The sequence below is a fragment of the Parasteatoda tepidariorum genome, chromosome 5, assembly GCF_982258835.1.
Source record: "Parasteatoda tepidariorum strain Cologne lab strain chromosome 5, Ptep-v5.0, whole genome shotgun sequence".
NCBI lineage: Eukaryota > Metazoa > Arthropoda > Arachnida > Araneae > Theridiidae > Parasteatoda > Parasteatoda tepidariorum.
Genome location: NC_141759.1, coordinates 89976246 through 90001965, shown reverse-complemented (window position 1 = coordinate 90001965; position 25720 = coordinate 89976246). Strand labels below are relative to the sequence as shown.

Sequence of the window (25720 nt, the reverse complement as noted above, 5' to 3'; positions counted from 1 at the left end):
ATTTTAAATTGTACGCGCGAAAATGTAAAATTCTAATTGGCTTGCGGCACCTGCCATTCCAGGGATACTGCATCTTATCAAAAATACTCAGAAAAAATTTCAAATCTTAGAACAGAATTTGAAACAAGGTTTAAAGATTTTAATTTTTTGGAAGACAAATTTTGTTTGTTTTCTTCGATTTTCTCAATAAATATAGACTCAGTACCCAGTAATATGCAAATGGAAGTCATTGAGATTCAGTGCGACTCAAATTTGAAGACAAAATTCATTGAAGTGGGTGTACCTGAATTTTACAAATATTTACTGGCAAGGTTTGAAAATACTCGAAAATTCGCATATGAAGTTATTTCCATGTTTGGAAGTACTTATCAGTGCGAGCAATTTTTTTCTGTTATGCATGAAAATAAATCTCCTGTCCGAAGCCATATTAATAGCTCTCGTTGGGTCAATTTTGGAAGTAGTCTTGGCCAATAAAATTTCTCCTGAAATAGGAAAGATAGTAGCAGAGAAGAGATGTCAAATATCAAACAATAATTTTACTTTATATATGTTTATTACAATGTACTATTCAAAATAAAAATATTTGTTTCTGTAAACACTGATTTTTTTTAAAACTTTTTTTTTTGAGGCCCACCTAAAGTTAAGCATTGTTTATTTGGCCCAAGTTTGCTTTTGAGTTTGACACCCCTGTGTTAGATAATATTCAAAATCGATTTTTTGACTAAGTTGAATTCTCACTGCAAATTGTATAGAAAATAACAATAGCACAAATGGAAATATTTTCAGAAAAGTACTTTGCCGACTTTTCATTCCATAAAACATTAGAATATTTATATTTGACCAATTACATGTATGTAAAATGCATTCAATTACATTTACATAGAATGAATAATTTCTATTGGTAAAAAAGTGTTAGTAAAAAAACAATTTATTAACAGCAAAATTTATTTTGCGATCATAAATTTTTTTCTCGGGACCTTGTAAACACACTGTATTAGAGTTAATTTCATATTAATTGAATGTCTCAAGATCAGAGATCGTAACAATAAACATTTGTCTCTAAACAGGATAACAACTATAAAAAAGAAAATTGTATATGAACAACTACCTAACACTTATTGGTTGTGAGAATTTGTTTAACTAAATCTAAAATTTTTGAACATAAAGTGAAATGGAAACATGCCAATCAGTTCAAAGCTTTCTTTCAATGAAATGATTATAAATTACAGCTATGTTAGTCTTATACCTATTTATCTTAAAATATTCTCTTAATTTTTTTTCGCGGCAAATTTTTACATTTTAGTTATGTTAACATTTCTTTAGTTAGTTTATTAGCTAAGCAGTATGAAAGATTTGTTTATATAAGCTAAGAAAGATGCAAATTTATGTAAGTTAAGTTACAAAGTTTTATATAAGTTAAGAAGATTTATTTTAATTTTATTCTAGGATGTTCCTGATTTAAGTGATCTTGTGTTGTGGGCAAATATTTATCCTTTGTACAAAGCATCTCTGTTACCTGATGGTATAGACTTCTTTATATATAGACTTAAATAATTCCTTTTCAGTTTTTACATTAAAAGTTTTTATTAGCATCAAGGGCGCCGGCAGCGGGGTGCAAGGGGGAGCACTTGCTCCCCCCTGGCTTTTTTTTAAAAACAATTAAAGAGATACAGAAAAATTTTGTTATAAAATTTTTTTATTAAACATATTTTAATGGAAAAACAAATGATTAAGTAACTATTGATACATAACAATTAAAAAATTGTTTAATCAAACAAGAATTGTAATCGTCTTGTTTGCTGTTCAAATCTGTTTTTAACTTTTTCAATGAATTCTGAGTCATCTTTGATTCTTTTCTTATGCACACTGAGCATTCACAAACTTGGCAGATATCTGAGTTATATTTTTAAATTTCATTTAATAAAATGTAAATAATATTATATTTTCTATTAGTTATTCAGTTTAACAAAGGTGTGTAACACAAGCTGACTTCTCGCAACTGTAAAACTTCATCAACACAATAAATACCAATGTTAAGCGTGCACAAACACGTTAGTATACGAAACTACTGTTTGTAGTTATTTGTGTTTCAAAGTCAGTAGCTATGCCAGCGCCTCTGGGCAAAATTTGTAAGTACAAGAAATTCGTACTTTTTTTTAAATATCTTGCTAACAATGAAGAAATGTATCTTGAAAAAATGAACAGATGAAAGTATATGTAATAACAAAACAAAATGTAATAGCAGAATATTTTAATTTTTTTTCGGTGGGAGGGGAGGGTAGTTTGTTAGAGGGTTGCACCCCCTTTTATATTATTTTGCCGGCACCCTTGATTAGCATGTAGTAATACAGGAATGTTTTTAATTTATTACAAATACTTAAAAGACAGACAGTAACACTGTTAGTTTCCCTCTCTAATATCTCTAAATCAAGGTTGGTGTTTTGGACGTCCTAAACTAGTTTTGGACATGACACTTGGATTTTTACTGTCCTAAACTGTCTTAAAGTGCCCAAAACCTTGAATATTGCTAAAAGGTAAAAATTTTATATGTGTAACCATTGCACACATAATAATTATATTAATAAATATTTGATACTTTTTATACAATTTGCTTAAATTTATTAAAGGAAAATAATATAATAGGAAAAGATTTATAGCTTTTGAAGCTTCACAATTCATTGAGCAGCAAAAGTGAATTTCTTATCCTTTAAATATGAATAAATATGCTCTTAATACTGATAAATTATGTTTTTGCATAAGGATAAATGATGCAATATTAAAAAATATTAATAAACTCTTCTAATAAACCAAAACTTATTTTCATTTTGTTTCAAAATTAACAATAACATTCAGAAATCTGTCCTAAACCTCGCCAACTCTGTTCTAAATGTTACAGGTTGAAGAAATAAAGTGCTGACTGAGAGCTGAGGTGTATAACATAAGGAAATAAATATACATGTCTCCCACGGGTCAGGGAGAACAGGAAAAAACTTAGAATTGTCAGGAAATTTTATTTTACTCTGAAAAGCAGGGAAAGTTGCATTTTTTAAAAAAAAGAAAAAAAAAAGACTTAAAAAACTCCTAAACTTCAATATTCCAACTAAGAGTTCAATAAGTACTGACAGAAGAGAGAAATAACTAGAAATAAAATTACTGAATTATGTTAGTATCAAAATATTTAATTTAAATTATATCTTTTAATATAATGATTAATTTAATAAATTTTATTATAGTAGTATTTTATAAATAATGTATTTTATTGATACATATAATTTTAATGTAAAGTGTTTTACATCTACATGCGTCTTAACATTTTACATACATCTTAATACATATACATTTTTACATATTTATGCTCAACTTTTACTGAATGTTTTAATCTATATAATGAAAATTAATCCCTATTTGTTATATGCATAAATGTATTGTATGAATGTACAGTACAGAACCCATTATCCGGAAATCAGAAAACCGGAAAACCAAAAAACCGGAATGAAATTCGATAAATTTTCTCGCAATTTTTTTTTTTAAATTTTTTTTTCCTCATAAGATTTTATGATTTTTCTTTCTTTTTTTAAAGATTTTTACCTTACCATCATTTTGGAAATAATCATTAGTGTATTACTTCATCGTTTTTTCTTATTTGTAAGATTATTTCCAAAATTTTTTTTTTTTTTAGTTGGGTTTAACAATAAAAAAACGGTTTTTTGTAGCGATTCAGAAAACCGGAAAAATCAGTTATCCGGAATAGTGATTGTCCCGACCGTTCCGGATAATCGGTTTCCTACTGTATTAAATTTTTCTAAAGAAGTTTTGATGTACGAACAATTATTTGGAAACATAAGACTAATTATTATTTTTTTTAAAAATTTCTTTCAGTTTCAAATCTTGCAAATTTGCAAAAATGGCTAAATACTTTGAAGGATTTAGGATCACTAAATACAGCATTTACTCATATTGGTGGAAAAGAGAAATCTGATTTGAAGGTGAGTTTTATTTTTTAAACTTTTTAAGATTTTAAATTTCTCTTACTTAGTTTTTCCTTTTTATTAATTGATGCATGTATAATATATACAGGGGCTACAAATCTTGATCATTGTGGTGCTAAAGTATCATTGCTAGCACCAAATATTGCTGTAAAATTTAATGTTTAGAGAAAGGGCAGTTGCACTGTTTTCTATTCTGTAATATGCTGGCTTTTAAAAATTGGGCGTGTCTGCTGGAAATTTTAGCTTTTGCAGACCTCTGTATATATATACAGTAAAACCTCGCTACAACAGTATTTTGGGGACCTTATAAATGTATTGTTGTAGAGGGATATATTGTTATATCGAGGGCCTGCATACTTTAGGGACACAATAAGATTTTTTCTTCTTAATTTTAAGGTTATATATGTGTTAAGTATAAATGTATTTATATATTATATAAAAAATAATTCGCAGAATGTTAATTATGGTTAAATATTAAAAACAATTTAAATTCAGAAAATAAAATCGTAAGCATACCTGAAAACCATTTTTATTGAAAATAATCCAATATTATTGTTTGTTTATTCTTTTTTTGATTGTTAAGTCAACCCACAAAGTATGCATTGAGTTCAAAGCATGAGAATGATTTTCATTTGTGAATGGTGTCCCACCCTCTAGGGAAAAAATTCTCTTTCAAGTATTAATGTGATGTGTGTGGTCATTTGTGACTCATGATCAGCTTTTAACATGAAGGAAATGAAATCAGATTGGAATGTTACATCCGTGACTTCTTAAGAGATAAGGGAGGCAATTCTAAGAAAGGAAGCTTTTGGGGTGGTCAGCAGTGAGTCTTCTCTTGTCAGAAAAGATGGGAAAAAATGGCAAAAGATGATAAAATAAATTGAAAACCAATAATAAATGAAGAAAATAAGATTGAAAGTTGGAGGAAAAAAAATTGTTTTACAGGGGTTTATTGCTTTAGAGAATATCGTAATATTGAGAGAACATTAATTCATATGCAAGTTTGTGGGGACCGCGAAACACTATCATAATAAAGGGGGTTATTGTTGTATCAGATATTGTAGTAGCTAGAGTTCACTGTATATGACTACATTTACAAGCTTAAACTTTGTATATACTATTAGTTGATGATAAATTGCTTATTTTCAAATTTACTTTCTTTATTTGTCTGTTACTTATGTTAACTCATTCAAAACATTTTTTGAAATTCTAATGTTAATATTATTTTTACAGGAAATTTTTTGTGTTTGGTAATTTATTGTATTGCTTTTTTATTCATTGAAACATTTGTATTTATTTTGCACAAAATGTAAGTTTTGATATAAACTTAGTTTAATTAATCATTTTGCAAAAACATCTAGTTTTTTTATATATCTTTATTTAATGATCTATTTCATTTTACACTTTTAATATTAATTTGTTTGACTGTCGATAAAATTTCTGTATTAAGTTACTGAAATTTGTGTGTTGTTATATTTTAGAAAAATCTGCTGTGCGAAGTTTCGTTTACTGGTGATTACTTTTTTATGCCAATCCATGTTGCAGACTTTGTTCCTTCAGTTGAAACTGATGATAGCAATGCGGAAGTGAGCATATATTAATTTTGACCAAATTATTAAAAGCGATAAATGAATTAATTTCTTTTATGTTTACAATAGTAGCATTTTTATGTTTGTTATCGAAGAAAATAGTATTGTATTCAATGTATAGAAGTGTTTTTATTTAGTTTATTTGTCTATCTGCAGAAACAGCTAACTGCAGTTGCAGTTTTCTCAGTTGCAATGTGAACATATTCTACTTTCAATGTGCACAAATTTAAGAGACATCTTTCCTCGTCATCTTGGATTTTAAATTAAATTTTGTTCCTTTTTTGTTGTCTTTTTTTGGTTCTTTACAAATTTTAATGATAAATTATTAATGTATATTTTTTAATTCGTCTTGTTAGATTTGGATGTATAATGCTAGATAACTTTTAGACTTTCTATGTTTTTTTCTCAAATGTGTAAAGCATTAATATCATGCTCCTACTAATTTTTGATTGATAATTTAATACTGTACATTTTTTCCTATTTTTTCCATTTTTTTAAAAATTTACTTTTAATACTGTTCAAACTGATTTGCCTAAACAAAACTTTTTAACAAATATCTGCAAGCTGACAAATTTATATCTTTCCAAAAGTGCTCAGTGTAGAATAAGTTTCTAGAAAAAAAAATAATCGAAAATCAAAGTTACTACATTATATACCTCCCTTTATGGTATCTTGTCTTTTTAATGTTTCAAAATGTATAACACAGCAAAGTTACTGTAAAGTTAAAATAACGATGATCAAAAGTATTTTTAAAATCTATTCTATGTTTCCATTCTTTTGATAGTTGAGTTCAGTCAGGAGGGATAAGGCCTTTAAATATTTCAAGTGTTTATGGGAAAATTCTAGATGAACTATTTTGTTGCACCATTTTTTTTTTATCTAATTTTTACCCATGTCTTCTCAAACATAAGCAGGTTTTGTCTGTGTTAACTAAATTCAACTCTGAGAAAATTGTAATAGAGATGAGAAAAGTTAATTTCACAATTTACAAGTAACAAAATTTAACTGTAGATTTTTCAATAGTGTTGAAATTTTTTTTTCCATGTGTAATTTCTAATCTTTTTTTTTAAATTAATGTGTTTTTAAATTGAATATTAATTATTTATTTTTTGCAATTTTGTGTTTATAATTTTTAATTCTTTTATTGCATACTCTTGGCCTTCTCCGATCAGTTTGATCTTTAATTACATTCTCTCTACCTTGAAGAATTTCAATTTCTTAATCTCAAACAATAGGTTAAAAATACTAATAAAGGCCACACAAAACTATTAATAACTCCAACTTTCGTAACTCTAAAGCATTCCTATTAACTGCTTCTCTTACCATTTATTTTTAAAAAATGCAAAAAATCAACATTTTTTTTAAATTTTATTAATAAATACAAGGAACTAAAACAAAACATAATACTTAAGTTCTAAGTTTAAATTTAAATTTTTTCATGTGTTAAAAACATTTAATTTATCATCAGTTTACTGTCGCGAGTTATTTTGGACAAATGAAAAAAGTTAAATATTAGTCTTTGTATGATAGTTTTTGAAACAATGGACAACACAAAGTGATACTTTCCAAACATCAGTGAAGTGATAAATAATTTTTCGTTACTTATTTTTTTCTTTCTATGTAAATTCAGTAACCATCGTATATACAATGATCGTATATTGTGTGTGCAATATCCTAATCCAACAGTAAAACTCCCAAACAAACTTCCAATCACAGTAGATATTTTTTTTTTTTTTTACTTTCAGCCGAGTAAAAACGTGATGAAACAAAACGTACTGGCAAATTCTGCTACGTCCAAGTTTTCTCGGGATAATAAATATTTGCAATATATTTTAAGAGTTGAGTTATAAGCCAAAACACAATTTGTTCAATCTAGGTAGGCATGTTTATTATCTTCCTATCACCATTTGATAGCCAAGCATGAACCTGATAGTAGATAAATTACAAAACTTTTCATTTAAGAGCAATATATACAGAGATGTTCAAATCAATTTTTGAAAAAATTACCTTTTAAATTGTCCAAGTTTAATTTTAGTAGACGTATTGGAAAATATAATCGTTACAATTTATAATAAATGGTTTTAGTTTAGCACTCTTCTGAAAGTGTAATATTTTGTGGTTTTCCTGACTTAATTATAATTTTAGTTTCATAATTAAACTTTATTAAGTAATTTAATTTTAGCAGTCTAAAGAGCCTGAGATTACAGCTGAAGAAGTAATTCACAGTTATAGTTGTTGGGTAAAAGGTAAAGCTTCTATTCCACAGCCGAAAGAAATTAAAGTGCCCGTGTAAGTATTGTTTTTCATTGTTTTATTAATTTAAAATTAATGTATTAATTGAAAGAATAAATATATTAAATAAATTAATAAATATAATAAATAAATTAATAAATATATTAATTAAATGAATAAATATATTAATTAAATGAATAAATATATTAATTAAATGAATAAATATATTAATTAAATGAATAAATAATATTAATTATACTTTTAAGTGCTTGTTGAGAGCATTTTAAATGATACATAGACTATTTAAATTCCCACTTAGATGCCATCTGGTGTTGAATTTATTTCGAACTCAAAAATTATTGAAAGCTTTTAAAAGTCCATTTTCACAATTTTTTTAATAATTCTTTATTTTATTAATGTACAATATTTAATAGCCCTTCATTTCAGGTTTGCACAAAACAAGGAACAGTCAAAGAATATTATAGAAATACCTAAAAAAAAAAGGGAGGGGGGAAGCCTTAATTTCGATTTAAAGTACCTATAAATCCAATATATTTTCGAGAAAAAAAATTGCTACAAATTTGTTTGATATCAATAAACAACAAAAAAAAAGTTTTTTTTGACACATTAATGTATTTATATTAATTACATTTCTAAAATCATTAAAAGGTTTTATTACTTAGCAAAGATATTTTTAATCAAAAAATTTGATTTCAGACTTATTGAAAAATATCTATCAAAATCAAAAATATTTTACTAGATCAACAGCATAAATTAATATTTATATTACTTGTTCTTGAACTAAGTTCTTTATTTATATTTTCCTCATTTGCTGTTTACAATTCTAGTTTTTAGTTATTTTCTGTTAACTTAAAAACTATTTATAATATGAAATAACCTAACTTAAGGTGTCTAACCTAACCTAAGGTAATTTAAGATAAAATAACCTAACCTAAACTTTCTCAGAATTCACAAAGTTATATGTTTACAAATAACACTTCTGTCTCTACAAGAGACTGAACTACTCAGTTTGGAATGGGCATTAAAATGATGTGTTTGTGGTAAAGCAAATGGGCTTTATGTTATTATAATATGAATATAATATATTTATAATATGAAATAACCTAACTTAAGATCTCTAACGTAACCTAAGGTAATCTAAAATGAAATCATCTAAACCTTTCTCAGAATTCACAAACAAAGTTATATATTTACAAATAACATTTTTGTCTCTACAAGGGACTGAACTGCTCAGTTTGGAATGGGCATTAAAATGACGTGTTTGTGGTAAAGCAATAGGACAAAATAACAAAAAATTGTCTCTGTTGTAGGAACTATAGCTCAATGTTGTATCAGTTGAAGAACATTGTAAGGTTACTTAATATATGTATTTTTTTTCAGTTTGCCGAAAAAGGGAGAAAGAAATATCCTGGTTACTAGTGCATTACCATATGTGAATAATATTCCTCATTTGGGAAATATAATTGGTTCTGTTCTTAGTGCAGATGTTTTTGCAAGGTAATAAATGTTTTTTTCCTTAACATTACATTTAACAAAAAAATAAAAACTGAATACCATACTAAGATGTTAGTTTTACACAATCTGCAAAAGCTTAAGTTTTTAGGGAGCCATTTTTTTGAACACATGTTCCAACAACTATTGTGTTTATTTTATGTATTGAATTATCATTTTATATTTTAAAACATTGTTATAAAATAATTCAAGTTTCTTATTAATGTGCATTATAAGTTATTTAAAAAAATATTACATAGATATTTAATTTTCACTTTTCATTATACATCTTTACTTTATTTTTATAACATATTTTAAAATTGAATTAACATAATTGACATAATTACTATTATGACATATTATAATTGACATTATTATTACTGTGACATAATATTGTATGAGTTAACATAATTATTATGGCATAATTGTTTCTTTTGCTATCATTAAAAGTTGTAATTTTTACAATCTAATCATTGTAATTTAGTATCTATTAATTGTCCAGTGGGAAAAAAAGGGGGGGGGATTTCCCCCCACATTTTCTTGTTTTTCTGACGTAAATCTTAATTGGAGAAATCAACATTGACATAATTACTATTATGACATATTATAATTGACATTATTATTACTGTGACATAATATTGTATGAGTTAACATAATTATTATGGCATAATTGTTTCTTTTGCAATCATTAAAAGTTGTAATTTTTACAATCTAATCATTGTAATTTAGTATCTATTAATTGTCCAGTGGGAAAAAAAGGGGGGGGATTTTCCCCCACATTTTCTTGTTTTTCTGACGTAAATCTTAATTGGAGAAATCACCATGATTATGTATGAAGGGTTATTAGCAATATGCTTAATCATGCTGGCTGCAGTTAAAATAATTTTAGGAGATAAATGAATTAGCTTATGCAAATGCTTTCTAAAGAATATCTGATGTCATTAGAAATAAAGACTTTCGTTTAGTGAATTAAATTAAATTTGTTTGATCAGAATAATATAATGTTCGCACTTTTATGTTTCAATCTCAAGAAATTTAGTTTATAGCTAACAATATTTGAATCTTTGGTAAATGATATTGGAAATTAGGCAATGAAAATTTTTCTTTTGTAAAGAAGCATATTAATAATAAAATTATAATTTTATTTTTTATAATTTATCATTAATGCAATAGTTGGTAGTTCTTTTTTTTCCCTTCTTTTTTTATATTTTTTATTTAATTTACGTTTTATTATTACTGATATTTTTTTTTGTATTATATCTTCAGTATTTATTCCTTTATAGTATTATTATATTGAATTATTTTAGGTTTGGCGTAGCTACAAACTTTTTATAAAATATTTTTAAAGTAGTATCAAATTTATACGTTGCTATAAATTTGATTCTGCACTCAAAAATTTGATTTAAAATTATTTTAACCCCACAATATAAATAATTAAATAATTGTATACAAGAACCCTTAAAATTATACTTAGAGCCTTTTAAGGTATCCTTCTGGTTTTGGTAATTTTTTTTTTAAAAAAAAGGGCTTAATTGAAATTTTATTTTTTGTAAGCAGGGATCCTAAAATTATAATTTAAAAGTGAAGTTTAAAAATTTATTAAATATTTTTCAAAATAAGAAGGGCAAATTTGAGCTAAAAAACTACACATTTTTCATGTCATGCTAACAGCTCTACAACAAGTTGTAAGACATAAATTTAAAAATATTTCTTTTTCTAGATTAATAATGCAATTAACTTAGTCTTGAAATAAAATCTTAAAAAAATTCGAAAAAATGATGAAATAGAACTAAATATATAGTTTAATATTGAGTTTTTAGTTGTAGTTAATTTACGTCGCACTAGAGCTGCACGATGGGCTATTGGCGATTTTTGAATTTTTAAACAAGGCTTCTAAATATTCTTACTTAAAGCTTGAGAAAAAAATAAATTCACACTGATACCTACAGTTTAAAACATTGCTAACATTATGCAAAATTACCACACGAAATTTCAAGGAATTCTATAATAAACTTCTTTTGTAATGTGTGTTAGTGTAAAGAATTATTCTTAAAATCTACGATCAAAATCAAGGCATTTATAATGCAAAAAAAATTCTAAAATGAATATTGAATATGAAATGAAGTGTTTAATTTGAATGATTATTTTCTTTCAGTTTTTAACTCTAAATATTTTAGAATAGTTCTTATAAAAAGCAGTTATTGATTGCTTTTGTTTTATTTTAGACACTAGATTAATAATGCAATTGCCTGTGTTTTGGAACTAAAATCTTATAAAAAGAAAAAGAAAAAACAATAAATAGAACTAAATATATCGTTTAATATTGAATTTTTAAAGTAAACTTCTAAATATTCTTACTTAAAGCTTGATAAAAAAATAAATTCACACTGATACCTTAGTATACAGTTCAAAACATTGCTAACATTATACAAAGTTTACACACAAAATTTCAATGAATTCTATGAATAAACTTCTTTTGTAATGTGTGTTAGTGTAAAGAATTTTTCTTGAAATCTGCGATCAAAATCAATGCATTTATAATGCAAAAAAATTCTGAAATGAATATTGAATATGAAGTAAGTGTTTAATTTGAATGATTATTTTCTTTCAGTTTTTAACTCTAAATATTGCAAAATTATTGTAACAAAAAGCTGATTACTGATTGCTTTTGTCTTATTTTAGATACTGTAGATCTAGAGGCTATAATACTCTATATATTTGCGGAACAGATGAATATGGAACTGCCACTGAAACTAAGGCTATTGCCTCCAAAATGACACCAAGAGAAATTTGTGACAAATATAACAAACTACATTCCGACATTTACAAATGGTTTAATATTGCCTTTGACCATTTTGGAAGAACCACTACAGAGAAACAGACTGAGTATGTTCTAAAATTTTTAACATTTGTTTTTAGATACATTATTTCTAAGTTTTAAAACAATTGTTTATCTCTGTCTTTATTTAGAATCGCCCAGGACATTTTTCATAAATTGTATGCTGAAAATTTGATCCTCACTGATAGTGTTGAACAACTTTTCTGTGAGTCATGCCAGAGGTAATATAAATTTTAGTGTTTTCCATAGCTATATACAGTATCAGACGTGCCAACTCTCCCGCATTTTGCGGGAGTCTCCCGAATTTTGAGTTATTCTCCCGCCCTCCGGAATTGATTTGAAAAACTCCTGAATTTTACTGCGATCGACGGCCAAACTCAAAATTACCTAATTTTTCCGCGAGTGCGAAAGTAAGTTTTTCTTTCAGCTTGAATTCCATCCCCTCTTATCAAACTACCATCTGCCTGAAGCGTAGCTGAACATGCTTTATTTTCCCCCCTCTTCAACGTTACCTCTTAACACTCCTATTTCAGGTTATATTCCCCCAGTGTAAGGGGGCGGGTGAAATCTTCCTCTTCTTTCGTGTGGAGTTGAATGCAATGACGTCACATGTCGTTATCGAGTGACGTCCGTTCAGGAGTGGGAAAACTCATACTCTCGTAGTTGGAATTGATATTGTATCTTGCTGTTTTTATAGTTTTTAATGCATATTTTTCCACGGTTGGCAACAAGCTCGTAAACTAGCAACGTGATATCAATTATTCGTTTAGTCTTCGTATATTTAAAAAAAAAAAAATTTTTCAAGGATGTCTTAAGTCGAAACGGAAGTATGGATCAATTTCAACAAATCATGTACCAATGACTTTAGCAAGACTTAATTGCAGAGAGCTAAGTCTGCAACTCTTTTTTTCATGCATACAGTAGAGAACCATTTATCTGGTATCCAGATAATCCGGAAAAAAAATTTGCTCGGTTCTCCCGCCATTTTGAACTAAAACGATATGAAAAAAAAAAACGGAAACTGGACTAATCCTTGAAGTTGAGTAGAGGAAAATGTGAGGAAGGGAAGAATTTTTTTCCCCGTTTACCCAGAGAAACGTCATTTCTATCGCGACCTTGAAGATTTTAGATCTTTATTCTCTTTTAGGTCGTTAAACTCAAAGGAGTGGCATGATGATTTCGTTTGCTGTTTGATTTACGAGGGGGTGGGGAAAATGCATTGCACATGCATATCAGTGAAGAGAAGATGAATGAGAAAAATATATTTATCTATTTGACATCGATTAATAAAAATAAAATATTTTTCTTTTGAATAAAATCTGATTCTTTGGAAGTGCGGCATCATTCGCAAGTTTTTCTTGATGTGGAATCACACGACCTGCTTTAATTAAAAATCGCGTTTTTATAAAAAAAAAAAAAAAAAGGAGAATTGTTTATTAATTTAAGCATACAATTATTTTATGAAGCAGATTGCAGTTTCGTTTTTCTGATTCCACTACGTTTTTTTTTTTTTTTCATGATAAATTTTGCACTCAATAAAATTATTTGTATTACCAAATTTTTTCATTAGTTTTTTTTTTTTTAAAGTCCGTTGATCTTGCCTTGTTCTAGGTTTTAATATTTATGCTAGTGCCGTTTTTTAACTATCGTTTCGGTTCAATAATTTTCAAGTGTTGTTTTTATTTAGATTAATAGGTTTTCCTTTTATTTTCGCCCCCCCCCATGAAATATATTGCGTTATTTAATCATTGGTTTTGTTTATTAGTTGATTTAGGAATCGTAATTATTTTTTAAACTTGTTTTTCTTGTCTAAACTTGCAAATTTTTTTATTCTTTTAAATTTTATTTTTCTACAATTTTTTTCCTTTTTAGATTTAGGAGTGCTTTTCTTTTTTCTCTTACTTTAAAATGTGTTTACATTTTTTCCTTGTAATTTGGGTTTGATAAAACATCAATTAACGACACTTTTTTGTCGATCCAGGAAACCGGGAAATTAAGACATCCGGGATAGCGATGGTCCCGAGCATCCCGGATAATTGGTTCTTTATTGTACAGACATTAGTATTTTTATACATTAGTATTGAATTGGTTTTATAAAATAAAATAGTTATTCAATTTGTTTATTTTTTAAAAGTTTTTGTGCATTTTTATTACAGTGTCAAGGGTTTTTGAATAATGTTTTATTAAGGAAATGGTATTTATTTAAAGAGTATCTACCTAATATAGTTTTGTGTTGCTAAATCTGTGTTTAATTATTTTATTTCCATTTAATATTTTTAAACAATTATTGCTCTATTAGTGTGTAAAATTTCTTGCATTCTTATATTTAATAAATTTTTTACTTAAAATTCCTTAGAAGTGCCAAATGTTGCATACCATGCACCTTTTTTTACCCCTCCTGAAATCTCCTGAATTCTTGTTAGGGAAACTCCTGAATGTTAATTTTGCTAGGTTGGCACGTCTGCAGTATACTTTGGATATTTAAAAGTTGAGTTGATTTTGAGGTTTCATGTTTTTAAGATAACAAGTTCAGAACTAAAAATGTTCTAAAAAAGCATAAATATGTTCTAAGATGACTCTAAAAAGTAGAGTCATGAAATATAAAAACTACAGTAGGGAACCGATTATCTGGAACGATCGGGACTATCGCTATTCCGGATAACTGATTTTTCCGGTTTTCTGAGTCACTACAAAAAGCCGTTTTTTTTATTGTTAAACCCAACTAAAAAAAAAAAATATTTGGAAATAATCTTAAAAAGAAGAAAAAATGATGAAGTAATACACTAATGATTATTTCCAAAATGATGGTAAGGTAAACATCTTTAAAAAAAAAGCGAAAAATCCTGAAATCTTATGAGGAAAATAAAATTTTTTAAAAAAAAATGGCGGGAAAATTTATTGAATTTCGTTCCGGTTTTTTGGTTTTCTGATTTCCGGATAACGGGCTCTGTACTGTACTAATAAATATGTATATAATGATAGTTAACTAAAAATCTAAATACGGTAATAATTTTATTTCTAAAAGTAAGACAAAAATAATTATGCACTAAATAGAAAATTATAGGTTTGTAATAAAATTAAGTTTTTTTATTTTCATTATTTATTTAGTTATTTTTCTGAAAAAATTAATGTTCAATCTCGAAAAATATTAGACATAACAAGGTTTTGAGAAGAAATTTTTCGACATAGGAATTCAAATTAACATTATGTGGATATATGTAATGGCAAGGTGAAAAATTTTTCTTTGACATAAGGTTTTTGAGATATAGAAGTTCGAGATATCAAGAGTTATACTCAGTGCCGTAACTTCACCCCTCGTGGCCCTGGGGCAAAAAGTTTTGGCGGAGGCCCTTTCAAAAACTTCCAGTACTCCATCTCTAATCGTCATTTTCGCTATTTATGTATTATGTTAGCGAATATGTTTATGAAAACAAGTTATTTGTTCCCATATAAATTGGATAACAAAACATTGTAAGTTTTCCACATGGCAAAATACAAAATTTCAGCGACATCGATTAATCCTGAGAAATTAAATTTTAAAAAAGTCGTACTTATAAAACTCAATTTCTCAAGAACTAATCAACCAATTTCGCTCAAATTTTGTATTTTCCATGTGGAATTAGATACTTTAAAATGATACAAAAAAAATGCCTTACAATTCAAAAGTTTTCAGACTATTATTGTCCCGTAGTGGACTGATCGTTAAGACTCGGCTCCCAGCAGATCACCGAAGTCAAGCATCACTGGCTGCTGTCAGTGTGCGGGTGTGTGACCACTTGGATCAGTCTGCGTAGGGACCGAGGGTGTGCGGTATTGGTCCTCGTTAAACTGTTCTACCATATAGTGCTCGACTTCGCGTGCAGGTCGCCGGGCTACCGAACCGGGGGTGCCATCCTCTCTGCAGAGGATCAAACCTCAAGGTATGTTTCCCAGACCGTCGCCAATAGCCTATTGTGTAGCACTAGTGCGACGTAAATGATCAACAACATCAGACTGTTATTAAATAAAAAATAATAAATATTTACTAAAAGTTATCTTTTGCATGGAATTATCTTTAGATAAAAGAATTTTATAATAGTGTGCAAAAATTTTTCAATTCCCTTAACATTTGGGGGTCCAAACTTTGGATAGCCCACCTGATCCAACTATTGGGACCATATTTCCCAGATTACAGCTACCTCCTATATTACGGGGGTTAGAAAATCGAATCTGTTGAACAAAAGTTATATTTATTCAGGGAAAGTATGTTTTTGTGTCTGATTGCGCAACTTAAAATAAAATATCGTGCGCTAATTAATTTGCATATTTGAAGTCACACCCTCGAATTATTAAGATGGAGGCCTAGAACGTGAAGATCCGATCATTAAATCAAAAGTTATTCAGGGTGGGACGTTTTTTGTTCGCTGCACATAAATGTTACCAATTTACGGCATCTCACCGAGGAAATATGACTAGGGGGGGGGGGATTTATTCATGTTGTCTCCTCTTGTCTCGCATGTCCACAGTAGCTTCCTTTTCCTCTAAATATAATGCTAATCATAAAATACCAATTTTATAAACCTGTTGAATCCGGTTACTATACCGTTAGAAAGGTCTTTTCAAGACAAAACCATTATAATAATAAAAATTATTTTTTAGTTTCAAATCTAAAAGTTTTTGATCGCGTTATGGAAACTGAAGGAATTATAGACTTTTTTTTCTATCGGCATATATATCCACATTTTAGAAGTCCTAATTGAAAAAATATACAGAAATTCTTTCTCTATATACATCGATTAACAAAAAACAAAGTTGCTTTACTCCAATATGGACAGGTCCCTAGAAAATATAGCTATATTTTGAAAAGAATTCGTTCTTGAATATTTGGCCTATGTATTCATGACGCCTAGTAATCCTATCGATGGTTCAAAACTAAAACAACGCTTCTGCACTCACTTCTCATTCAAATAACATGAGAAGACAGTGCAGAAGTGTCGTTTTAGTTTTGAACCAACGATATGTGGCAAAATTGTGCCGAAGGGCAATATATATATTTTTTTAATGAAAGAAAAATGAGAAAAAGTCAAAGCATATTTGCTAATTAAAAAAAATTCTTTTTAATGGTTTCTCATGGCAATGAATTTTAATTGCTACGGATTTCTAAGCTGATGTTCATAGCTTTTTTATTAAATTGGGTATAATATAGCCTACGTCACAGGTTGTGTTGTTCCTACTAAATTTAACCCATGAACGGTATTTTCTGCGAGCCTAACTTCAAGTCACAAATAAACAAACGAAGTGTTCGATCGTTTAAATAGCTGCTCGCCAGATTTTATTGCATTATAAAGAAAAGTTATTGAAACTAAATACAACTAAATAAACAACAACAACTAAAACAAATAACAACAACTACTAATAACAATAACTAAATAAACAACAACTAAATTCCATTCGTTTAGCATTGCGTCATATGTTGTTCCTACTAAATCGAAGTAGTTGTGTTTTTTTCATATTATACCCAATTAAATGCGTTTTTTTTTATTAAATTAAATATGATTTTTTTTAGATAAAATAAAGATTGCATTTCATTTTTTAATGAAAACAAAGTTGTTGAAAACCCTAAAAATTCGAAGTTCCAATTTAAAAAATTTAAAGGTCTTAATAATTTAAAAAATATAAAATAAGAACAAAATTCATGCACACAATAAACAGTAAAATTATCAATTAAAGTACTATGCAAATTAAATTTTATATACGAACATAAAGAAAAGCAATTTTTATGTTACCATTCTTATATAAGAATTCTAACAGTATATAAATATAAAATTTAAATGTATTAAATGAGTTAATGCAAACATTTACTTACCTCCTTATAAATAAATTTACATTTGGTTTTCTTGTTTTCCAAAGAAATTTTTTATTAAGAATGGGAATTATTGATATCACGATTTATGTTTGAAAAAATGAAGTTGCAAATAATTTTAAAAACTCTTAATTAAAGTTAAATTTCAAAAATTGAACAAAACAAAAGGTAACAGAATTTATATCTGAATTAAAAATGGTTAATTTAAATGACGCAATTAAATGAGTTAAAAACTGGAATTTAACTGCAACGTTTTACGTTTGTCTCAGAAAAAATCTCTTGACAAAATGACCTAAGTAAATGTTAACAAGAGTCATCCCCTTGGATCCCTTAAAAGCTTACATCCGTTTTCCTAGAACATCTAGATAATTGCTGACAACTTAAGGGACATTGCTGACAACTTAAGGAATTGCTGACAACTGCTGATAATTTCAGACAACTTAAGGGACATATAGATGGTACTGTAAATATATGACATTTTATGAAAGCACAAAAGAGCCCAGGGTCATAAAAATGATTTAGGCAATTTGAAGAAGGAAAAGGTCATTTTCCCATGGTGTAAAAGGAGATGGCTATTTTTTGAGGAGTCAGATAACTGTGGGTCGACTCTGTGGGGGATATGAAGGTTTTAACACCTTCATACCACCCACAGTCAAAAGATGCTTTCAAATATATCTATTAGTCTCAGTGTAGAATGCATTTTTCAGGATGCAAAACAGTTGTGCTTATTTTAGTTTTCTAAACACTAGTTATGTTTTTTTATGATGTGCTCTTCTTCTCTTTTAGTGTTTTTGTTTTAAATTTTTTTAATAAATTAAAAGTTGTAATATGTAGTAAAAAATTGAAACAAAACCGAAGCATTTTTCTTGGGGGGGGGATTTCTATTTCAATTTGAAAAATAGCTATTAAATTGGGAAAAAAGTAGTTTCTTTTTCTGAAATTCTCGATTCTGTTTTACTTTATTGTAGCGAATTTCAAATTTTCAGAAGGGGAGGCTAAAGTTTTCGATTTGGAAAATAGCTTTAAAGTCGAAAATAAGAGTTAAATATAAATTTTACTCGACTTTATTCTTGCGAATGTCTAATATTGTGAAGGGGTGAAGTATATTCTTCACCCCCTCACTTTAAGAAGAAAATAAAATTTTCTTTTTTAAAAATAGCTTCAAAGTTTTTTTTTTTTAAAGCAATTTTACTGGACTTTATTATTTCAAATGTCTAAATTTCTGAAGATACTAAAAACATTTTAGCCCCCCTTACTTTATATCAGAAGAAATTAAAGTTTTCTATCCCCTTACTATAATTTAAGAGGAAAATGAAGTTTTCTATTTGGAAAATATCGTCGAAGTTATGAAACAAAACAATTTTTTTCCTCTAAAATTTTCAACTTTACTTGATTTTATTCTATTAATGTCTAAATTTCAGAAGATGAGAAGCGAATTTTTCGCCCCCTCACTTTTATTTCAGAAGAAAATAAAGCTTTCTATTTGGAAAATAGATTCAAAGATGACATTTTTTTTTAAGTTACCAATTTTTATTATTTTTGAGCACTTTGAAATTTCAGAAGGGCGCTCCCCTCATTATTATTTCGGAAGTAAATAGAGTAAAAATTGGAAATAAAACACTTTTTCTACTTTTACTTTACTTTTCCAAAAGTCAAAAAAATATATTAATTGCCCATAACAGAATAACTTGATGTATATCTTCAAAGCTAAAAAGAAAAGCTTTTTTTTCCCTCTAAAATTACCTACTTTACTGGACTTCGTCTTGGCGAATAACTAAATATCAAAAGAGGCAAGGCACATAAATGTTAGAGGAATATAAAGTTTTCTATTTCAAAAATAGCTTCAAAATTGAAATTTCTTTTTAAATTACTGATTTTACTTGACTTTATTTTTGTGAGTGTCTAAATTTCAGGAGGGGCGAAACGCATCGTTTGCCCGGTCATCTAAAGGGGCCCTCTGCCTCCCCCTGGTTGGCACGCCACTGGGTCTGACGCAATCAACTACATGCAGCTGTGGCCTTTCCCCTTCTCTGCAAAGCGTGTTTCTTCTTTTAAGAAAGGGAAATATTTTGTGAAAAGGTGTTTTACCGTTTTTTACCCTTCCCTTTATGTTATAGTGGGTACGCAATTACAAAAATGACAATTTTCATCAACTCTATCTTAACACAATTTCTTTCCTACATATATATAATTAGAGTGCTTTATTTTGAAGAAAAAAAAGTCTCTTCATATGGGGCCCCCCTTGACCGTCGGGGCCCCGGGGCGGTGCCCCGGCTGCCCCGGCGTAGTTACGGCCCTGGTTATACTATATTAGTTTATTTATTTATGCAAATAAACTGTTAAATTGTAATTTGATTTTAAGTATATTTCTCTCATGTCTTATGTAGGTTTCTTGCTGATCGATTTGTGGAAGGTATTTGTCCATTGTGTGCATATGAAGATGCAAGAGGTGACCAGTGCGATAAATGTGGAAAGCTCTTGAACGCTGCCGATCTTAAAAGCCCTCAATGTAAACTCTGTAAAAAGACTCCTCATCTCCGCTCTTCAAGGCATCTTTTCTTGGATTTGCCAAAAGTGGGTTTTCTTATTTTCTTGGTTAGAAAATAAGAGAGCTTCCTTAAAGAAAGAATTTATTTCATTAGTATCTTTATTGCAAACATGATTGCTTTTCTTAATAATAGTTCATTTTATTTTTAAGTCACTTTTTGAATTATTATAGATAAGATACTTTTAATTGAGGTAAATGTTTTGGTAAAGGATTTTTTGTTTTATTGGGCATAAAATTCTGACTTATGGTGAAATTTCTTACTTTCTTTATTATTTCATTCCATATTGATTTATATATAAAGCTTGTTTTATGTATATAATTGATTGGATTGTCAATGTATACATATAGTAAAAACAAGCTTGAAATAAGTATGATGATAATTTAAATGTTTTCTTTTTGTGCAAAATAGTTCATATGCTTTTTATATTTTTCATGATTTGAGTTGATAGTTATTTTCAAACTTTTTGTTCTTTTCCCGCTCTTATGTTATGTTTTTCATGAAAAAAAATTTAACTTTAAAGTATTGTTGGCATGGCTACTATTTATTAATTGTAGTTTAATTCTATTTTCTCATCCTTTTTTTGTACTGAGCTGTATTTTTTTTTATTATTCATTTTATCTCTTACTTAGCAGATTTTTTTTCTGAAAGTGATAAATAACAATAAATAAAATTAAAAGAATAATAATTACAATCACAATGGTTTCTCCATAATCCAATATGGTATTCATGCATGTTTTGAATGATGAAACATGTTTCTTACAAAATTTTCTATTAAAAATGATCATTACAAATTTACAATTCAATGTTCCATAGCCAAAAATAAATCAATTGAGTATATGATAGCTGTGATTTCTGATGAAATGTGAAATCTAACTTGTTCTAATAGTCTATGTCATTAATTTAATTTCTAAAATATTTTATTAGTTCTATTGCTTTATATTAAATTCTGTTTTTCTTTTTGTGATATGCAGTTAGAAGCACCTTTAAAGAAATATTTGGATAACTCAACCCCGAATAGCCAGTGGTCTAATACGGCTAAGGTCATTGCATATTCCTGGCTTAAAGAAGGCTTAAAGCCTCGATGCATTACACGAGATTTGAAATGGGGAACCCCAGTACCCTTGGAAGGATTTACTGATAAGGTTTGTCTTTGATTTAAATTTTCCATTAAATAATCAAGCAATATACATTTTCTTTTTTTGAATTCAATACATAAGAAGCTTTCTTAATTTTAACGCATTATACATATTTTTAAAAGAAAATTTATTTAGACAGTAGAAACAATTTTTATCATTTTTTGTGAAGACTTCTCTGCATTTATATTGTGTAAAGATAAGTATAAACTAGTAACAAGTGTTACTGTAAAATATCTTCCCACCTAAAAGTAACTTTATTAGTATTTTTTCTTATCATGAAGAAGAAAAAAATTCTTTGAATGATTTTTCCCATGATCTATAATTATTTTATTCTTCTTTTTTTAGAATTCAATACATAAGAAGCTTTCTTAATTTTAACGCATTATACATATTTTTAAAAGAAAATTTATTTAGACAGTAGAAACAATTTTTATCATTTTTTGTGAAGACTTCTCTGCATTTATATTGTGTAAAGATAAGTATAAACTAGTAACAAGTGTTACTGTAAAATATCTTCCCACCTAAAAGTAACTTTATTAGTATTTTTTCTTATCATGAAGAAGAAGAAAATTCTTTGAATGATTTTTCCCATGATCTATAATTATTTTATTCTTCTATTTTTGGAATTCAATACATAAGAAGCTTTCTTAATTTTAATGCATTATACATATTTTTAAAAGAAAATTTATTTAGACAGTCAAAAAAATTATCTTTTTTTTTTTTAGAATTTTCTGCATTTATATTATATAAAGATAAGTATAAACTAGTAAAAAAGCAGATAACAATAAACTAGTAAAGAAAAAAAAAACTCTTTGAATGATTTTTCCCATGATCTATAATTATTTTATTGTTCTAGAAATAATATTTCTTTATTAATGTATATATACTACAATCTTAATAATTTATTGATTTTTATTTATTGTAACACATTGGATTGAAATGTTTTATAATTTTCCTAATTTCTAGTTTAAACAATAAAAAATCTTTAAAATATGCAGTTTTAAAAGAATTAGGTTTGTTACACTTAATATTATATTTATGTTCTCTCCTGCGACCCATGTTTAATGGAAGTATTACCAATTTAAATTCTAATCATGCCTGTAAAAGAATTATTTAGCTTAAATAAGTTGTGTTAAAAAAATATCTATGCATATTTTTATGTCGTAATTTTTTTTTTATATTGAAACTTTTAAAATGTGTTCTACTAATTTAAAAAAATCTACTACTCTCTTTTATATGGTGTTTATTAGAGCTCTGAAATTATATGGTCTAACACAGGGATGGGCAAACTACGGCCCGCGGGCCAACTGTGGCCCACCGGAAGGTTTTATCCGGCTAGCGGATAGAATTTTAACTTGCCGATCCGTGGCGAATATAAACAATATACACTATACATCCATTTTCTTGTCTACTTTGTTTAAAGCTATTTTTGTTCTTTCTTTTTTAACAAAGTACTGATGGCCCTTTTACTGATGTACTGATGGTCTCATGCCCAGAAAATCAGTGCTAAGTTTGCTTTTTATGTATGTGAACAAGTGTTTTCAACTATGAACCTTAAAAAATATCGTTTCAAAAGTAGACTAACAGACAAACATTTAGCCTCATTCCCTAAAATAAGTACATCTCACTTTCAACCTCAATATAAGGAACTTTTAAAAATGAAATCGCAATTTTATTCATCGTATTATGTATTTAAATTAAAACTTGTATATTGTTCCTGCTTTATTAAAGTTTAAAAATTTTAACTTACAAACTTTTCTTTTTCGGTTTTTGGCCCTCCACCAAAAAAGTTTGCCCATCCCTGGTCTAACGTGTCTGAAGAACATGAAAATTCCAATTGGGTATATGTTATCTACCCGTACATGCCCCACATAATCACTGAGAAGTACTTTAAATACCTATTAAACACTCCCTTAAGTTTTGACATAAATTGCCAAGAAGCCAGATGTGGGAACCAAAGATCCTCTAAAAAGGGGTGGGGGGTGGAAAGAAAATCAATCAAATATTTGATGCGACCCAAATGTTTCTAAATTTAATTATGTGAATAAGAATTTAAATATATAAATAAATAAGAATTAAATTATGTAATAAATATATAAATAAGAATTTAGTTATATAAATAAGAGTCTGGATGTGAAAAATTGTGAGATTTTTCAAACCCTGGTGGCTATATTATTATTTTAAAGCTATGTTTAAAATTGTATGTGTAATTAAATACTGTAATGTTGTGTGGCAGTGCCTGGTGGTTACTAAAGTGATGGAGCGTTCGCCTTCCAATGAGGTGAACCGGGTTCAAATCCCAGTGACAGCTGGTCGATACGAATCCCCCATCCGGCTTGCACCAAACACAGTACTGATGTAAAATATCCTCAGTGGTAGATGGATCATGGGTTAGAGTTCCCTTGCTGTTAGGCTAACCGTGGAAGGTTTTTGTGGTTTTCTTCTCCATGTAACGCAAATGCGGTTTAGTATAATCAAAAAGTTCTAATGAAGGCAGATTTCTCCCAATACTTTATCACAAGTTCTCTTGTCTTCTGGATCGGATTCAAAATTACAAGGCTATGGCGTTGAACATTAATAGTCGTAAACACAAAAAAATTGTCGGCTGTTCAATGATGGTTATAAAATAAGAAAATGTTGTGTGGCACAAAATTTTAAGGGATTCTTTGTTAAAATTAGCTCTGTACTAGTGTTCATTGTGTGAGTGAAGTGAGTAAGATAAATTTTTTTTTATTTCAGGTATTTTATGTGTGGTATGATGCCCCTATTGGATATTTATCAATTACGGCCAACTACACAGATAAGTGGGAACAGTGGTGGAAACAGCCTGAAAATGTCCAACTCTATCAGTTCATGGCCAAAGATAATGTCCCATTCCATGGTATTATTTTTCCTGCATGCCAAATAGGAACTAAAGACACTTACACAATTGTCAATCATCTTGCAGCTACAGGTAAGCAACATGAAGTGTTAAGATTTAAAATTTATTCTTAGTAAAAAGTTGAAAATGAACGCCGGGATAGCCTGATTGGTAGGGTGGGAGTTCGAATCTAGCCGGCCGAAGACCCCCTGTGAAGTAAATGGTGACAGGTGCACGTTAAATCTGTCTTGTCACAAAGTTCTCCATGTTTCCATAACAAATTGTACCTCTGTGGGTGCTGAATTGGAGATCGATTGTTCTTGGGTTCAGGTCAAAATTACGATCTGTGGATGAATGAATGGATGTGAAGTAAGCGAAGATAGCTCCTTCGAGATTCTAATATTTTATTGAACATATTTACATTTATATACAAGTTAGTTTGAATTACAAAAAACATCATCACAGCAGGTGATGGGAGAAAATACTGACAGGCTGTTATGTGCGTGCTGGTATTTATACAATTCTAAGAATATGACATCAGAACTCTTAACCCACTGACGGTTCTGCACGTAAAAAGTCGCATTTTAATCTGCAGTCTTCTCTGCATAGCAAAACCGGTTTTCCCATGTTAGCTGATAGGGGAACTGTGTGTAGGGGAGAAACATTCTCCCAATTTTGCCCATTTCCTTAACCGCCAGTGGGTTAATTCAGTTCACTTCAAAAATAAGTAAAAACACAATTGATTAAAGACAAACAGATAACAATATGAAATAAACTTGATTTTACGATGAGCGGCGAACCCATCACCACAGATGTATGACTAGGTCCGGGCGTAACGTATGGGTCTGGCAGAAGTTGAATTCTTGGCTATTGATGTAGCAACTGGAATTCAAGAACAATTGCATCCCTTTACCTTAACGGCCTACGACAACAGCAACAGTTGTAAATGAAGTTTCTAATTCTCATACAATGTTTACATTTTTATTTTAAGCTTCATGCATCATGAAAAAATTTCATGCAATCATGAAAAGATATGACTATTTTTTCAGGAATTTAAAATATTTCTGTTTCATTATGTATAATGTTACTACTGGAAAATGCTTTGGGACAGGTATTAATTTAGATAAAAATTCATTGTTAGCGAAGAAGACTGCTGTAAAAGTGAAATTTTT

General features: G+C 28.5%; 1 protein-coding gene across 2 annotated transcripts in view; it reads left to right on the top strand.

Annotated features, from left to right (window-relative positions):
• MetRS (methionyl-tRNA synthetase 1) overlaps positions 1 to 25720 on the top strand; it is a 48636-nt gene that overhangs the window by 5851 nt on the left and 17065 nt on the right. The window contains exons 5-14 of one of the 2 annotated variants that reach the window (XM_087164483.1): positions 1447 to 1522; positions 3880 to 3986; positions 5471 to 5575; positions 7761 to 7867; positions 9212 to 9328; positions 12005 to 12208; positions 12293 to 12382; positions 20391 to 20577; positions 21524 to 21694; positions 24428 to 24641. In XM_087164483.1, coding sequence (XP_087020609.1) covers positions 1447 to 1522; positions 3880 to 3986; positions 5471 to 5575; positions 7761 to 7867; positions 9212 to 9328; positions 12005 to 12208; positions 12293 to 12382; positions 20391 to 20577; positions 21524 to 21694; positions 24428 to 24641 — 1378 coding nt within the window. The remainder of the gene's footprint in view (positions 1 to 1446; positions 1523 to 3879; positions 3987 to 5470; positions 5576 to 7760; positions 7868 to 9211; positions 9329 to 12004; positions 12209 to 12292; positions 12383 to 20390; positions 20578 to 21523; positions 21695 to 24427; positions 24642 to 25720) is intronic. The other variant, XM_087164484.1, reaches the window with a different exon arrangement.